This window comes from Lepisosteus oculatus, chromosome 2 (genome assembly GCF_040954835.1).
Source record: "Lepisosteus oculatus isolate fLepOcu1 chromosome 2, fLepOcu1.hap2, whole genome shotgun sequence".
NCBI classification, from domain to species: Eukaryota; Metazoa; Chordata; class Actinopteri; order Semionotiformes; family Lepisosteidae; genus Lepisosteus; species Lepisosteus oculatus.
Window position 1 is genome coordinate 31,150,244 of NC_090697.1, and position 18,415 is coordinate 31,168,658.

Genomic DNA, 18,415 nt, shown 5'->3' on the forward strand with positions numbered 1-18,415 from the left:
TTTTCCATTTGTGTATGTCCATCCTTGTAAGAAGAGATGCAAAAGTTTGTTTTTACTTCTGTGAAAGCCTTAATGCTGCAAGACCAAGATTAATTTCCAGTTTCTTTATGACACCACTGGAAATGTATCTTCCAAAGTCCAGAAAAACACTAAGTTTTAAAATAAAATATACACTTTGACATCTTAGAATGTAGTCTAGAAACAAAGTTATATTTTTCCCCATGGTATTTTGCTGTATGTCCTGTTCATGTTTTGCCAATAAACTATCAAATATCCTTGCTCAATGCACGAACAGAAAAATAACTTAAGACATATCAAAAATGGACAGGGACATACACAAATAAAATGAAGCTCAAGCTCATTTATTAAAGTCTAGATTCCGGGTTATTTTTATTAGTTAGATCAAAGTATTTTGTCTTTGACTAACATGACAAGGACTGAAAAATAAGCACATATGAAAACATACGTTTTCTGTAAATTCATTCTTACCGTGCAGACAGGCCAATGATGCCAAACTTCTTTGCCATGGCTTGCAGTGTTTTTACTGGGTTGCCCTCCTCACAGCCCTCTTTACCCTTCTTGCTGTTTTTTGCTTTGATTTTCCGTTTCTCTCCATCGCCATTGACTTGACAGCTCCTGTAAACCTCATAGGCAGATTTGCCTTTCAGCCCTTCATTAAAGCTTATCTTTTGCAAGGTGGAAATAAGTGTATCCTGGTGGTCTTCTGACCTCTCCTCCTGAGGTATCTTTGCTCTGTAACCGTGGAAGAGCATGTTGCAGGTGTCAGTGTAGATGAACTGTAAGAGCTGTTCAAACATGTCGGGATGGACTTTTTCCATGACAAAAAGCTCACACCCCACCGCATCCTCGCTGGTTTGAAGAATGTCTGGCAATTCAACCCGGTCTGACTCAGGGTAGAACTGTTTTCGAAAGAAGTCAGACCTCATGGCGAGGATATATTTGTGCACTGGGAAAGTCCTGTTGCCCACTTGGAGAGTTGCATCATGGAGGTCATCCGTTTCACCAGCTTCATCAAGCAGCCCCTGTAAGTCTTTGGAGAAGGCCGATGCCGACACGGTAGGAATTTCATACAGGCTACAAAAGAGAACACATAAAAAGGTTACAAGAAATGTTACATAAATAAACAGTGTACTAAGTAGACTCCATCCACTATCAGAAAGCCGTTATTCATGATAAGAGTCTCAACTACCCAGAGTCAACTGCAGAACCACACGGTGTGAGGCAGGACTACTGCAAGGACAGGATCCCAGTCCATACTGTATAGGAAAGGTTACAAATTGCGATGAGACCATTCTTTCCACCTATTTAATTTGTTTGCTAAAAGCAGAGTCATCGAAGGACGTTATACGTCTGTTTCATAAAATGTTTCAATAGCATGGCTGGGCAGCTTGTTCCCGACTCGCAAAAACATGTGCAAAAAAAAGTGTACCATGCTGTAAATGCACTTATCCTTAATTTCCATGTGTTTCACTACTTATTCTAAAGATGGTCTCAAACATACAGACAGTTTAGAGGCACAAACTAAACTAGCCAGAATGTTTCTGAGAGTTGGGAGGAAACCCAAGCACAGTGATACTGGCAAGAACCCCTGTGTGCTGAGTAACATGCAAACTTCAGACAGAAGGCACTCTAGACTTGAAATCAGGAAATTACTTGTAGGACCTATTTATTTATTAGGACATTATTTTTAGATTACACACATTTCTTTCTTGGATTTTAAAATATGGATTTATAAAACAGAACACATACAATGGGAATAACATACCTCTAACAGATGATTTTGGTGGTTTTAGAAATTGACCAAACTGGAGAAATATCAAAGGTCCATTCAAAAGCAAAAAAAAATACCTGGTCTTGGGATCTGACTGCAACAGGCCAAAGTTACGTCCTTTGGGTTCCATGGTAATACTGACAGCTCGATGCACATGGGGAAGTTTTTCTAGCTGAATTCTCTCATATGCTTGACTGCCGTCGGAGTGACAGGACACCTCTGCACCACTTCCAGAGGCTAGAACATCATCTTTATACCAGGAACATAAACAAAATCAACAGAGGAGATAGCTTTAATATAAATCTAAGAAAAAGATACATTGGCAACATCCAGTCATAAAGACTAGGAATCCCTATGAGTTTAAAGCCAAGAAACAACAGTATCGAAAAGAACATATTAAGCCATTTAAGTCAGCATTACTTGGCTTGTACCATGTCAGAATCGCAAGGCCATGCCTTGTAAAATTCCTATTTATGTTAAGAACCACTTCACAAAGCCCTTAGATTTCTGCAATTACAAAAGGGATTAAAATACACACAATCATATACTAGGAAGACATCCACAGGTAACAGAAGCCTCAGGCTATGAAAGCAATTGAAAAAAAAATCTAATTATTTTTTTTAAATCATATAAGTCTGCACAGCACGATTTTCTGTAACACAAGCCAGTGAAATACGATAGGTCAAAAATGTAATTGAAAAATGTAATTGAAACACCTATAATATGGTTGATGAGAAACTATTAGTGTTTGAAGTTTAAATTCAATACATTTATTTCTTCATACTGTATACCCACCTCTCTTTGCTGTGCTCTTCTTACTGTCTGTCACCCAGTGCCCTGCAAATCCTTCACCTTCTTGAGTGATAAACATCATTTCATTTTTACCAAGGCTTATATCAGACATGAACACCTGACGCCCATAAGCCCATCTGCACTGCTTCAGGCAGCTGCTAGACGATTTCCAGCAGAAGACCTGAAAAGAAGAAGTGTGTGAAGTTGAAATGATACAATACAAAAAATTCCCATCAAAACATTGGTATAATACTTTATGGCATTCTTTGGGTTCTTACGTTTTAACACATTTTACCATGCACATGTGAAAAATCGCATCAAGTATTTCTATAAAACTAGGATCAAAGTTAAATACATTATTGATTTTAATTAAATTAAGAATAAAATATCTATTCCCACATCTTCAATTCCTTGCTGGAAAAACTTCATGATAATAAACATATATATATATAATTAACATATATAAATATATTAATATAAACATGTAATTTCTGTCGCTTGTCGCCATTATAAGTGCAGGCATAATTATCAGCACCTTCCTTCCATGATAAAGATGTTCACTAATTTACTGAAGTCTGACTTTCAGTTAACCACTTAATTTTTTTTTTCCTTGAAGTTTGAAGAAGCACTTCTGTCTTTTTCAAGCTTGGTTACTTTATTAGTTGTCTGCAAAATCTTGATCACTTTGCAGAATGCTACTTGAATTATTATTGAAAGTAATGTATTCTGAAACCATCCTAGCCACTACCCACTGCATCTTTCCTTATTACAAATATAATGTAACTCAAAGTTCATCATTGCAGTTAAAACAGCACAAATACCAGGCTTAGTCACTTTTACCTAGCCTGTACCGGAAGGTTAAACAAGGTAAGAATTATCTTCACCTACTTGCAGTGACGTGACAGCAACCTTCACAAGCTAAGTGGTTCTCAAACTTTTTGGACCAAGTACCACCCCTAACCCAACCAAAGCATCCAAGTACCACCTACAAGTCATCATCTCATAGGAAGCCCATACATTCTCAATGACCAACATGAGCGCGTGTGCACACACACTCACACATACATATAATAAATATTATAATAATAAACTTTATTTGATATAGCGTCGTTGCAGGTGGCTTTTCAAACCGTTTTACAGAACCAAAACAGTAACAACAACAAATAAAAATAATTAAAAAGCACCATTTCAGTGAGAGGGGTGAGCCTATTTAGTCGAGCAAAGCAGATGTGAATTAATTTTTCAAGCCTTGATACAATTCACAACAGAGTCTAACAGATTTTAAATCGTCAGGCATTTTCTTGATGGCAAAGGTCTCGCGGTGAACACATTTTATCCAGTCGATGCCATTCTCTTCGATAAATTCATTCAGAAGCTGAAATATGTGCTTTTCTGTAGTTCCTATTGGTAGCGGCTTACAGAACAGAAAGTCCTCATGGGACATACCCCCAAACTCGTATCTAATGTAAACGGGGCTCCACAGCCGAAATGTTGTGTTCTCTTTCTTCTTTTTTTCAGCATGGAATAAACCTATTACTCCTAGAATTACATAGTAGCGCTGTGTCCACTGAAGTATTAGCGCGCACTGTATCGTAGTACGTTGGCTGCGTATTCGACATGTATTCAAATAGAAAATATGAAAACCTGTCCTGATTTTTCAGCGCACACAACACAGTTCCAGGGTCATATGGCGTACCAGCTGGCAGCACTCCGCGTACCACTGCAGGTACGCGTACCACAGTTTGAGAACCACTGAGCTAAGTATTAGAAGAATCATGATAAAGATTCCCTCTAGATGGCAGCACAAGACTGATTATATTGTTTTGAATACAACAATGCTAACAGAGGATTTACAGGTATTAACAAGAAAATATTAAGCCATTTAATATTAAGCCCCATGTTATACGTAAATTATTGCATTTAGTTTTTCTACTTAGAATCAGTACATTATTATCATTAGCCAGCCAAAAAGATGGAAGAGGTAGAAACTACAGAATACAAATGTATAAAAATAAGAGGTTCTTGTTTACCACTTCCTGGAGGAAGCAAAGCATATATGCTTTCACAATGCATATGACTTTCTTTTCCAGAATAAGCAAGTCATGAAGGCATATGTTCATCTTAAAATTATAGGAAAAAAATATTTTCATGCAAAATCTTTGGAAAACAACTAATTAACATAAAGTCTGTTGATTTTTCAGATTATTTTCAGATACAGTATCATATTGGGGAAAACAGGATCAGTGAGGAAAATCTTACTCTTCCAGCTTCATCCAGGGCTAGGATTGACACCTTGTCTCCTCCACCCTCTTTCAGAGTCTGGGGATCCACCCTGTGATCCAAAGAGCCCCCAGCTACAAGCACCTTCTTCAAGTTGAACTGCCTGCGGAGGACAACAGAAAGACCACATAGAGAATCCCAGTACAGGCTGGAGACAAGCTGCCTGTGCAGTGATCCTGTTTCTAACTCACTTAGAAGCCAGTTTCTTGCACTGGTAGTCAGTGAGCAGGTACACATCCCCCCTGTCGGTCACACACACGGTGGCGCCGTTGCTGGCTGCGGCCATGGAGAGGGAGACGTCCTTGTGATGCAATGCAGACACCTGACGGGGAGCGGTCACACACCTTTCCCCATTAGGGTCCGAAAGATAACCTTGAGAGTTCAACAACAAAAAGTAACTCCGTTAGCCCGTTTCAGCTGATGACTGATTTTTCATTGTCAGAAAAAACAACAGTCCAGAATTTGTACTCATGTGCTGGAGATGTGACAGCTTGTGTACTGATGCAGCAGAGATGTTAGCTTTTAGGTCTTTCTGTGGGTTATTTATTGAGTTCTGTTGGGGACACAGATGCATTTGTTTCATTTCCTTCCAAGGCATGATTTAAATTAAAAATATACTGTATACTGCCACAATCAAATTACCTCATGGTCTCCCTTAAAGCTTAAAAAAATCTAAGCATCTTCTCCTTCTTTTTCAAAGAAGAAGCCATGCAATGTACAGTATGTGTTAGCTGTGTCTCACCAAGCTGACCACCGTTGAGTCCCAGAGTGTACACTGCCTCCTTTGTCCACAGCACAGTATGGAATCTGCCAGCTGCCACACCAATAACAGTCCGTCCTTTGAGAGCCTTGGACAAAACCTGCATTCGTTTCATAAAAGATTCTCTTAACTTACATCTAGTCTTCTTTATTTAAACAAAAATTAAAAGCCTTCACACATGATCCTGAACACATGAAAACATGAACCGATTGGAGCTAAGCAGCTGAACTGCTAAGTAGTTGCTTGAGAAGGCTTCAAATTATGTGTTTTTAGGGTCCATGGGTTTCCCGTGTCAAAAATACCTCAGTTAGATTGCCTTACCTGCTTGGGGGTGCATTTTAGAATAGGAAGATAGGCTCCATTTATTTTGTGGCATCTGGGTTTCAGAGAGAGCGATTTAACTGCAGTTTGTATTGCATTTAGTTTAGAAAGCACCTTATCTCTTATTTAGGCCTCTGCATTATTTAAGAGTCAAAATACTTGGTAGCAGTCTGGGGTTTTCTGGGTGGTCAGGACATTAGGCCCCTAGAATTCCTTGTCTGTACTGTAAATACAGTAATATTTGTGTTGTATGCTTATGTTGTGTGTAGTGTTGTGTTTGTATTGTCATTGTTAATAAATATTTGTTTAACCAAGTGCGCCTGGATTATTACTCTATACCCAAATCTGTGCCATAGAAGAATTTGTGTACCTCTAACTATACTACTTGAATATATTCTGGAGAAATCTATTACAAGTTGGGGGTTATTAATATTTATTTTATTATTGACTAATCCACTTGGTCAATTCCTGCGTATTCTCCATTTTCATAACCCCCCATTTGTCACAACGTTGTAGCTGCCCAGAACACCGGAAAGTCTTTAAACCAACTAGATTTACACTTTTCTTCATGAAGCATTACCTACAATCGAACCAAAAAAGTAGTGTCAGCAGGAAACAATACAGCAGGGCCAATATTTATTTACCTGCTTTGGTACATTACTTGTCGAAGGAGGAGGTACAATGCCAAGCTGATGAAAGGTATTCAGCCCAAAAGTATAAACATATCCGTCTTCTGTCAGCACCACAGTGTGATCCTTGGCAGCAGCCACTTGAGAACAGTGATGGCTGATTAGGCCCTCCACCATGCGTGGAACCTACCAGAGACAGGAGTCAGTGAAGGGGAAAGAAGTATTCTGTTCCATTGTCAGACTATTCCACTATACGCCCCTTGAAGCATCTAAAATGGTACTGTTATTATTAGCTCATACACACCGTGATCCGTGAAAAATGAAAGCCATACAAAGCATGCAAGAAAAGGAAAGCAGATATTGAATCTCAGATCATAACCACCCCTTAATCACACTCTATGTAACATGTAATTTCATAAAAAGAAATGAAAAACATAAATTTTTCATTACCATATTTGAAAACTAGCAGTACTATTTTCCTGGTAAGAACCTAGGAGTGCTTTACAAGTTTCATGCCAAATTGGAAGTTATTTAGGAGGAACACGCAGCATCCTGACAGCAGTTCTCAGGAGGAACATACTCATAGTTATGAAGCCTATTTAAATCTGCCGAGTGAGCATCGCGCATTTACAATGATTTGACAGAAAGCCATACCATTTCGTTACTCCACACCAGCAAGAAAAAATATATATAGGCAGATGAAACATATGAGAGCCTTTTAGTGCAAACTATCATACCAGATATGTCTGCTCATCTCCATGGCCTAGACGGCCTCCTTGTCCATGACCACAAGTATACACCTGGCCTTTCTGGGACAAGAAAACCGAGTGGAATTTACACAGCACAACCTGAAAGACAACGCAACACAAAATTGTTAATGCTTACACATTCTTGTGCGCTGTGTTGTTTACAAATATAATGCAACACTTCAAATTTTAAAATTCAAAAGCAGAAACATTTTAATTTACAGCATAATGTGTCATTCATAACATGTTACGTCAGTTTTAAGTAGAAGGGCAACACAGCCAGATACAACAGTAAACATCATTATTAATGCATAGCCTAACAAAGGCCTAAAGAGAATTGATGTTACTAGGAGTATTACCACATCATCGCTGAAAAGAACTTACCCCCCGTGTCACTCATTTAATGAAAGTGTGTCATTATAAAATAAATATTTAAAATTCACTCCCGGAAACTAAAACAGAACACTATAACACAAATGAAACTAAGAGACATCACAGGTAACATGGCCAGTGAAATCTGACCTGGCATATGAGCCATTTATGAGCTGTTTCCTGTGACAATGAAACATAAAAAAAGATGGGTTTTACAGAGCTGGCAGCGTGTGACTGAAGCCACAGAGAAAGAAGAGCAACAAAAAAAACTGGATGCTGCAGAAATCTTAACCAAAGGTCAACATAAAAAAGTAAAATAGGCAGCTCCATATACTCTAGATACTGTACAGCATTTTAATAATTACTACGAGAACTAATGTACCAGGGCTAGAGTGGCTAAAATCAAATATGGTAATAAGGGATGTTCACACAGTAGATCATCTGCTAGGCTATTTCAACTCAACTCTAACTTACATTCAGAGAAGTATCCATAGACTGGAAAAATAATTTAACACCACCTTATAAAACCAAATCACAAAAATCACTTGTCACATTTCTGATACAGGTGAAAGTTTAGAAATAATACTTGGAAGTAGGAAAGACAGCAATGCATAAAACGTTATGTATTTAGATATCCAGAAAGCATTTTACAACGTCACTCATGAAAGGTTTATTCTCAAATTAGAAGACATGGGAATCCAAGGTAATGTGTTCATTAATTGACAGCTGCGTAATGAACAGGAAATGGCACATCACCTTAACACTGTAGGTACAAATTCTATTCGGGCAGAGGTGTGCCACAGGGAACTGTTTTAGGCCCACTGCTCTGCATAATATGTACCAATGTTTAGATTCTGATATAGTTAGTAAATTAGTTAAATTTGCAGATTATACATATGGGATACAGGATCTGGGTGATGACCACCATGTTGGATTAAAATTATAAATTAATAAGAATAAGAATAGTACCCATTTCACCCTGCTCACAACTCACAACTGGCAACCCACTGAAGATGGTGTGAGCCTGGTTAGCACCTGGATGGGAGACCTCCCATGAAAGCTAAGGTTTCTGCTGGAAGAGGTGTTTGAGGGGGCAGCAGGTCATCCAATGGGCTCACGCAATGGTCTGTGTGGGTCCTAATGCCCCAGTATAGTGACGGGGACACTATACTGTAAAAAGGCACCGTCCTTCTGATGAGATGTAAAACTGGGGTCCTGACTCTCTGTGGGCATCAAACATCCCAAGGTGTTTCTCGAAAAGAATAGGGGTTTTACCCTGGCATCTTGGCCAATTGGCCTTTACCAGTCATGGCTTCCTAATCATTCCCGTCTACGAACTGGCTTCATCACTCCAAGTCTGAGACAATCTGTGCAAGGCTATGTGTAGTAGACAGAACAGCTTTCATCAGAAAAACGCGCAAGAACCCAAATCCTACAAAACAAATGGACACCACAGACTCGAAGAAGTGCTGAATAGATGTTAATACAAAGAAAGCTATAATGAAACTAGTTTTTTTTGTTTGCTTTTTAAAATATTAATTAACTTGTTTGGCGTGTTCTTTCACCTTTCATTTTCACTTCACAAGGAAGACAAATTAAATACCTGTTTAATATAAACACCAGTCCTTGAGAACAAATCCACAGGTTCAGGGTGATGTTTACTCTGTTGATTCCCATGACCCAGAGTAAAATTGGTATTATTTCCCCATGTATACACTTCAGTGGGATCTGAAATATTGAAAAATATTTGTTTTGAAATGCTACTATCAATTGGCTATAAAACATAACTTTCAAATTGGAGTTTTCAAATGAAGTCTCCATTTCTTGCTTGAGAAATGCCTAGACAAAGTTAAGATAAACAAAAGAATGAGAACTTAATTGTATGATAGGGGTTATATACTTTGAGTATATAAATTGATCTGCACTTTTTGCATTATGTGGTATCATTTGAAAGATGAGAAATGTATTTTACTGGTAATAACATTCCCAAATGTGCAGTAAAGAGAGAAAACTACAGCAACATTGTCAGACTGGTTCTCCATTGACCATCATTAAAAACCTATAGTTTCATGCATGAAGCACAAACTTGGAGATACACATAAAAAAATGAAAATAATAAAAGAGAAATTAGGGTAAAAAATAATACAGCTTAAATAACAAAAGCGCATGCACCTTATTTTGAAAAAAAAATCTATTCAGATTGAAATTTCCTCACACTTACCAGAATTTCTAAAAACAACGTGTGCTGGTCTATCTTTCATAGCCAAATCCAGAACTGAAAGCCCTTCTTTATCTTGAGTACTGAGACAGCCTCCATGCTGAAAAAAACAGAAACAAAACTAACGGCATTTAGAATTCCCTTACATTAGGCCATCAGAACACAACTAGGCCAGTGGTCCATGCAGTCTTCATTTTACATTATCTATTTCTTACTTTATACTAATCAATAAACACCTTAAGCACCCCCTAAACTAATGAATTATCTAAAGGACGTCAGTTGAAATGTTATAAATGTATACATTATAATCTACAGGAACTATTTCTACCTGTAAATACCACTTGGTTAAGGGTTCTTACCGTATATCTCTACCTGTGATTGTTTTAGCTATACAGAATATAGCATTAATTTGTCTTAACTCCGTTAAGCTACACTTAACAAATACCATTAGTTGTAATTATAACTCCAGTTACTGCAGTACAACTGTGGTAATAATTGTCAAGAAAAACATATAAACACTTAAAATATGATGTCAAAAAGGAAACAGAATCAACTTCCTTAGCTCGTACCTTAACGAGCGACATGAGGCAGTGAATGTGGCCGTAGAACACACTCCTGTGCAAGGCCGTCCATCCTGATTCCTTGTCCTTCGCCAGCAGGTCTGCTCCTTTCACCTCCAGGAGCCAGTCCAGAAGGGACTTTTGCCCGAGCGAAGCTGCAAAGTGAAGGGCCGTCCGGCCGAACTCATCCTTCAGCGTGGCTGCATTGTGGCAACGGGCTGTGAGAAAGGCCTTGAGCTGGCTTTCTGTGCCCTTGGTCAGCGCAGAGATGACCTCCCGAGCGTGCTGAAGAGACCGGCACTTGGTTGTGCAGTCTGGGGGCAACAGGCTCATTCTGAATTGCCTCAGTGAGTCAGTCCCCGATTTTTCCTAGCAATACTTTAGTAATCCCTACTAATCCTCTCCAGAAAAAGAGGCTAACTCTTACGCTGGGAAATATGGTAAGAACCTGAGCCAGAAAATCAGCAGGGTGCTAGAACTGTGCTTGTGTTAAAATCCCACTGCACGCTAGCAACCCCACATTGCCCCTTTTCAGTTCATTTCAATCCAGCTTGAAAACTGCGATACGCAGAACATAGTAGAAGAACACATTTGGCACTTTATGCAGCATCAATAAATAAAGTATAAAAGTTTAGAAATATATACTTCTGTTTTCAATTTACAGTTTTGAGTGCTGTTTTATTTTCAAGTGTTCCGCAAAGGCAACAATTCTGACAACCTTCAATCAATTCTTTCAAACGAAACCATCCGGCAAAGGGGAAGAACCCCTTTCCCCCCCCAAACGCTCAAATCCTTTTAAGCCTCCATGATTGTAGAGGGTACCTAAAAGGAAGTGGAAAAGAAAACTTGTCAAGCTTGAGGCAAAAACTGAACCACCTTTACTGTCTACAGTGGTTTCTAACTCTATACAATTACTGAAACAATTTAAGAGCATATGATTTAGGCAGAACACTACAGTCACAACCACAAGTGAAATAAGTCTATTAAATTGCCTGGAATGTCTGGTACTGCTCAATAAACTGCAAAAATGCCTTCAAGTCCCCGTCCCAGCATAAACATTCATTTAATGGGATATTTACACAAGGGTCAGGTCTAAATGCAAAAGTCTGGAATTCAAAGAATAATGAACAAATAAAGTCTAAACAAATAATGAAATATAGGTTTCAATTACACTTCTAATAGGCTATCTGTGATCAGAAATGAATTCTGACATTCTGTACATCATTCAGTAATTATATCTTGGCCTGTATGACACATTTGTAATACTATAGAAACATTCTTTCTTAATCACTGTTCTAACACAAAATTCCATTAATACATCTGAAACAAGTTGAACTCAGATTAAAAATATCAATGAATTTACAGAGGAAAGGACAAAATAATTATTACTTTCAAATCTTTTTATAAAATCTACAAGTTACTAACACAACATTGGGAACAGAGAAAATTTCTGTGGCTGGGATATAAAAATCATGTTCAATTTCAAATTCTAACACTACAAAACAATTTCAACCCTGCCCTGCCAGGGAGTATAGTACTTTTTTTAAACATGTACCAAGAGTTTAAAAGAGAGGATTGAAGCCAAGACCTCTAAAAGACCTGTTTTTTAAAAACAGAGAAAGCAGATTTTTCTAGCTTTCACAATAGCTGGTAAATTAAGAATATTTTTCAGACCATTTGAAAGTCCAGCCTCTCCAGCTTTCCTTTCATTGTTATTAAGTAACTGGCCTTATTCTACAACTCGTCCTAATTAATGTACTTTAAAAGAGAATGTTATATATTCAGATGTAAGAAAATTGCGCTTCTTAAGTTTAATGAACACTCAAACATCCTGGACAGTAGTAGTTAAGATCTTTCAGCTAATAAACTAGAGTAATTTTAAAACACTGCTTCTGAACCCCAGTCCCTGAGGACTCCTCTATCATCAGATTGGTATTCCATCTGAGAAACGAAATGTCCCCTTCAACTGAACTGCTGGCTTCATTAGACCTTCCTGAACTGTTTTCTGCACGACTGTACGTCTCTCTGGTTTCAAAATCACCTTGCCAAGAAATTCAACAAATATAAATCTGCTAATCTTTCAGCTTGCCTATTCAATTTCTACTCCCCTATAAACTGTATGAACATGTCTTAATAAGTGGCCAATTCATGATGAATAATGATTCAGGAATAACACAGACTCAGCCACTGCCAGATCATTCAGTCTTTGCTCTCCATGTGTCCCTTTTCCAGACACATAAACGGGAGGAGCTCTGAAAACTCAAAAACTGATACAGGTTTGATGTTAATTCCTAACCCAAGTCTATGCTTCAACAGCAAAAAACAGTTTAGAAAATAAAAAGGTCTGATCAAAGAAGTATAGTAGTTCAGTTCAAGGCTTTAATTAGCCTAAGCAATTAAAAGCTCAACTTCAATGAAAGCCAGAAGACAAAGAAGCACACCAGCATCACAGTTGAGAACCACTAGTTAATTAAAAATGAATAATCATTACTTACTTATAATAGTAATAATATTTGTCTTTTGAATTAACTATGTAGCATAGATATATTCATATTCCATTGTGAGATTTTTAAAATAATTCACAATATATCTTTTCTACTTATTAGTAACTGTTTGTTTTTATGCATTTATCTAAGTTTATGATAGTGTTAGACTGTTTTGTCTATTTCAAAATATTTGTCTCTCATGTGTTCCATTCAAAATGTTTGAGTAGTCAGTACCTAATGGGTAAATGTCATTTAAGGTGATGAAAAGCACATATGCCTGTACACAATGGGATTGCAGTCAGATTTTGATTGGTTGTCTTGGTTGACATTATTTAGGGTTATAAACCCACCTGTTCCTCAGGCAAAGGGGAAAAACAGCAGTAGACAAGGGAAACAGAAGAAGACAAGACTACAGCCAGAGGTCACCAACTGCAGATATTAGTGGAGACTCTAGGAACACATCTTCAGCTCTACAGGTAAAAATGTAGGCAACCAGACAGACATTACTTCTTAATAGTAATGCATGCTACTGTAGTGTTAGCAAACTTAACCATTTTCAATTTCATTAGTCACCTTCACTGTACATTAAAAACTCAACCTTGCTGCCTGGGCACATCTCAGATAGGCCAAAGTGCTATATGTATCAACTGATACAGTCTAATTAAGCTAATTAGAGTTTTCATCTGACTGTGGGGAATGATGCTACATTCTTTGATAGTCTCCACGTCCATCTCCCTTAGGGTTTGCGGATGCCTTCAAAGACCCTGAACATGATAATCAGTGCTGTCCCAGAGATACCAGGTCAGACAAAAGTAGGACACTATCCTACTAATCACTTTCTGGAAGAATTGTGGTTGATTTTTTGTCTTGGAGTGACATATAATCACTAAAAAGGTTAGTGAGGATAAATATCTCTAATGTGGCATTCTTAAAACAACACTCTCAAAGATGATGGAAGGGTCTTAGCAGGTCTAATAACTCTGAACTATCCACTTTGCAGCTTATGACCAATTATCTGTCAATTTGCTTGCCAACATCTTTTGAAGCTTCAGGTGTACTAGAACATCATTCCTTTCTGCTTTACACAACCAAAGTAACATAAAACGTAAGGGACAGTTTTGTCATTTTCCAACCATCTCTCTAATCAAATACAACACATATTCAAAAACACTATGTTAAAAACACATGCAGACTACATGTACAGTATCTTTTGCCAGGGAGTATATCACACTGTGTTAAGACAACTTCTCATCAGCAGCTGAGAAAAAGAAGTTGTAAAATTTTAAGATATCATATACTTGTACACTCATGTATAATCCATCAGAAGTTATTGAAATTTCAAGATAAGCAAATGCTTCAAACAAGTTTTTGTTGTATGGCAGGTGCTTTGTGAGAGAATTAAACTACTATCAAGACCTGTGTAATTCACCAGAACAACTGGTTTCAAACCAGGCTGTGGAAAGCATTTAAAACGTTTTTCAAATGATGGTTACTTTAACAGTGCAGCAAGTTTGCAGGACTCATGGCTCATACAAAAGTCTCAGTATAGCTGTTGGTATTTATCAAAACAATGGCTGTGTTTGAAGTATGACTGATAATATGGTTACAACAGTAATGAGGAAACAGGAAAGAAATTCCACCCAAAACCTGAAACACACTACCACCGAACCCAGTAGCATCTGCAATTCAAGACATGCCGGAGAGTACATGGACAAAGATTCAAAGCCAATAGAAACTTTTCAGTCTATAAGTATCTTATCCCTCTTCTTGCAGAGACAGAGGCAATACAATACCACACAGTTATTTAAACAAATACATACAGATTACTGTATTTATTCACCAGCATTCTAATTTCAAATCTGATTGATGAAAAGTACTGGTAATAAAAAGCTTCAGATTTTTTATTATTAAAAACTCTATATCGTGATACATGTCGTTACCATCCAAAATTAGAATTATACTGTGATTTAAATTTTAGGCCATATCGCCCAGCCCTATTTTGAAGTGGTGCATATATCAACTGTCACAAAGCAAAAATGTCAACCTTTTTAGACAGAGATATTAAAGAACCTCACAGCAAACAGCTCCTAAAAGCAAACAATGTACCTGACAGTGCAGATTCTGAGTCATTCTGACTAGAGCAGAGACATTTGCTTTGTTGGACTCTTGTGACAGCACATGCAATTTTTACATCAGATAGGATGTTGCCAACATTGAGTGATGAAATTTATCTTCAGCTTTCAACAGATTCAGTCCCTCTTCTGAATAAGTGTACCTAACGAATTATATAATGGAAGTACAAATTCTAGCTGTATCCTTTTCAAATCCATTACAGTTTATAACTACCTCACTGTCTGGCACAGAACAGGAATGACCAGACTTGACTTACTGTGTATTGTGCAGGTTTTGTGGAGCCACCCATGTTTAAGGTTTTAACACAGGAGTCTCAAACCCTCATCCTGGAGAACTCGTCCAGTTAATCCTATAGTGCACCCTATCACCTGTATTTTTTTAATTATTTGATCATTTGAAAGTTTTTGAACAATTTATCAAGTCATTGGTGATCCCTCACAGTCAAAGAGGGTCTTCCATAAGCCCCTAGGCGCCTGATCATTCCGGTACAGGATCTGCACTCTCTCTCGCAGGTTGGGTGGGTGTTGTCTCTGAAGATATCTGGTTTTGTAATGCACATTCTGGTCAAGGTGAGACATTTTCACTGTGCTTTCTTATTCTGGTCTCTTTGAGTCTGAAAGTGCTGGGCTCCTTCCCAGATATTATTCCTCCAACCAGTTCGTTCAAGGGCCATAATACTCTGGGAGCTGATATGATGCAATGCAACATTTTACTTTTACCATATATTAAGAAACCTACACCTGTCCTCTGGTGCAACTGCCCAAAAGAGAACCACCTTTTGAAGCCTGGATTCTGACATCTGAACAACGTCAACCAAATAGCAGAGTTTATAGTGTCAGAGCATGTGCTGTCTCCTGGGGACAGGACACTACTGTAACGCTTCGGGGCTCAGGCGGGCGCCCTTGCCGCATTAGGTCGGCCCCCCACCGTCGGGGACTCGAACCCGGGATTCACGCGTCACTCAGCAGGGAGCCAGCCAGGTGAGCTCAAGAGAGATCTCTCCACAGCCCAGGGGCTGTGGTCCTGCTATCACAGGGAAGGGCGGCGACGTCACCGCTCTGGTAAGCCGGCTCTTACACAGTACCTGTCGGCCGTATGCGTTACACTACATTGTTCACATAAGGTAACTCAGGTCCTTGAGATCTGATGTGTCTTGTTCCAGATGTTGCCTGTTGGTCGGCGCTGTTGCCACGCTGAGTTTGAGTCCAGTCTGGGGACCTGCTGTGTGGAGTTTGCCATGTTGTCATCGTGGCTGCATGTGGCTCTAACAGGCGCTCTGGTCTCCTCCCTAGGGTAGCCGGCATCTCTAAATTGTCCCCGGTGAGCAGGATGCCAGTCCATGGCACTTGTCCAGGGTGGATCCTGCCTTGCGCCCACTGTCAGGTTGGGCTTTGGTTCAACAGGACTCTGTGCCGGTCTAAGTGGATTTTGAAAATTGATGTTTTCTAAGTTTCTTAATTTTAACAAAATATCCACTGAACAATGTCAAATTTTTCCAGGTCTTCAGAAATGTATAAGTTAATGATTACCTATAAAACCTCCTAAACAGAGACTCTCCAGAAAGAGGGTTGGAAAACCCTGCTTTCAAAAGTCACTTCAACCAACACTTTCTGCTCAACTAAACTCAAATCCCAAGTTCAACAGACTAGTGTCTTACAGTTCAGTGCATCTCTAAGCCTTTGCAATGATTTCATCATGTTATATCAATGTGAACTTCATGTTAAGCCTACACAAGGAAAGGACTTGCAGCCCCTCCACAATATTAAGATTCAGGTTGGATTTTACTCAAAGTAGCCTAAATGTTATGTTCACCAACATGAGCATGTCTTTGTTTAATAATTCGTTGACAGAAAAATCTTTCAATAAAAGGGACAGAAATCTTGTGACATTCGAAATGTTTTGAAGGTTTATCTTTAACTAATGCATGCAACTTCAAAACCTCAGTGCCCCTAAATTGTGTCCTGGGGGTATACCCACTATATATCATTGAAAAAATACGACTATGCTCCGTTAACATTTAGGTCGGCCTTTTTATCTTATAGATATTAATTGCAGGGAACGTACGAGAATAAACGTTTGTGCCTTCCAGTATGTACTGTACTGTAAACCTGTCCATACAGTTCAGTGGTTCATTAGCACCGACGTTCGTATTTGTTTGGCAAAACTGGTTAAGAAGAAGCCTGTGGAGCATCACGTGCAAAAGGATTAACTAAAATACTACAAAGCAGGCGTGTGAAAATTGTCACCTGATTCGTAAAATGAAACTTTATAACAAACAGTGCAAGTTCCCATGGGTCAAAGACATACATATTGTAAAAATTAAACTTTATTAAACGTATTACACTAGGACTGAAGGTGACAGACATGTAAATGAGACAGCACTTTTCTAGCTATATCCCGAATTCCTTAATAACTCCTAAAGTGTTAATTGAATGAGTAAGCTAAAATATTTCTCTAGATAGCCATTGCAATTGGTATAACAAAATAAAGGTCTTCGTTATTCAAGTTGCACTGAATATTTTCGGCGTCTAACCAGCACTTACGCAAGTTATGTATTTTCGATTTGTTTTTTGCAGGGACACTTTCTGTGGTGTCTGAAAATAGCTTGTATTGAGTAGGATACGTTAACTCACTGATAACATGAAGTTCAACACTTAACATGAGAAAGATTACAAAAAATCTATCCTACAAGTGAATCTTTTTATGGTACTGTTGGGGAAGGATAATGACCGAAATGGGGTGTGAACCTCCACGCATGTTAAAAATATTTATGTAATACCGAAAATGTTCATAAAGCCAGACTGACTTGACACATCATCACTATGGATTGTACTCGTGAACCAGTTTTCAATGTTGGCAGAAAGCTTACCTGTCGCTAGTTGAAGGCGAAAATGGTGCATTGGCCACTCTCGTGGGTACTTGTCCATAAACTCATTTTTCAATTAATATACTTCGTACGCTGTACAAAATAAGCTTTTGACAGTTGCACTGCAAATTATTAGTTAAGCAAGAACCTCTCTTTGCCCATCAAACTTAAGAGACCGAATAACATGAAGCCATCTGATTGGTAGAAAAATCTAGCATATTATTTCGCCATTGGATAAACAACAGGAAGCTTTAAAAGGCCTTAAAGGGGCCGTGTACCCTCTGCCTTGGCCTATTTATACACATAGGTTTGACATAAGTCAATAGGCACTTCAGTTTGGAAACAAGTCAGCTCTGGAAGAGCCCAGGAGAGTGGAGCGGCTCTGGACTTGTAAACAGAGCCAAAATCCTGTGTGGCAATCCAGGTGGGGCTGCACATTGGTGGTGGTGGAGGGGAGTAA

At 38.5% G+C, this 18,415-nt stretch overlaps 1 protein-coding gene across 1 annotated transcript in view; it reads right to left on the reverse strand.

Moving 5' to 3' along the window:
* The window catches only part of ibtk (inhibitor of Bruton agammaglobulinemia tyrosine kinase), a 42,884-nt gene extending 24,738 nt beyond the window's left edge, over nucleotides 1-18,146 (reverse strand). Inside the window, exons 1-12 of the mRNA XM_015356193.2 lie at nucleotides 17,959-18,146; nucleotides 10,480-11,292; nucleotides 9,914-10,010; nucleotides 9,296-9,420; nucleotides 7,312-7,422; nucleotides 6,590-6,760; nucleotides 5,607-5,724; nucleotides 5,056-5,236; nucleotides 4,844-4,967; nucleotides 2,588-2,765; nucleotides 1,870-2,041; nucleotides 490-1,095 (exon numbers count right to left, since the gene is read on the reverse strand). Coding sequence (XP_015211679.2) covers nucleotides 490-1,095; nucleotides 1,870-2,041; nucleotides 2,588-2,765; nucleotides 4,844-4,967; nucleotides 5,056-5,236; nucleotides 5,607-5,724; nucleotides 6,590-6,760; nucleotides 7,312-7,422; nucleotides 9,296-9,420; nucleotides 9,914-10,010; nucleotides 10,480-10,803 — 2,207 coding nt within the window. The 5' untranslated portion in view covers nucleotides 10,804-11,292; nucleotides 17,959-18,146. The remainder of the gene's footprint in view (nucleotides 1-489; nucleotides 1,096-1,869; nucleotides 2,042-2,587; nucleotides 2,766-4,843; nucleotides 4,968-5,055; nucleotides 5,237-5,606; nucleotides 5,725-6,589; nucleotides 6,761-7,311; nucleotides 7,423-9,295; nucleotides 9,421-9,913; nucleotides 10,011-10,479; nucleotides 11,293-17,958) is intronic.
* Nucleotides 18,147-18,415: the final 269 nt, after the last annotated feature.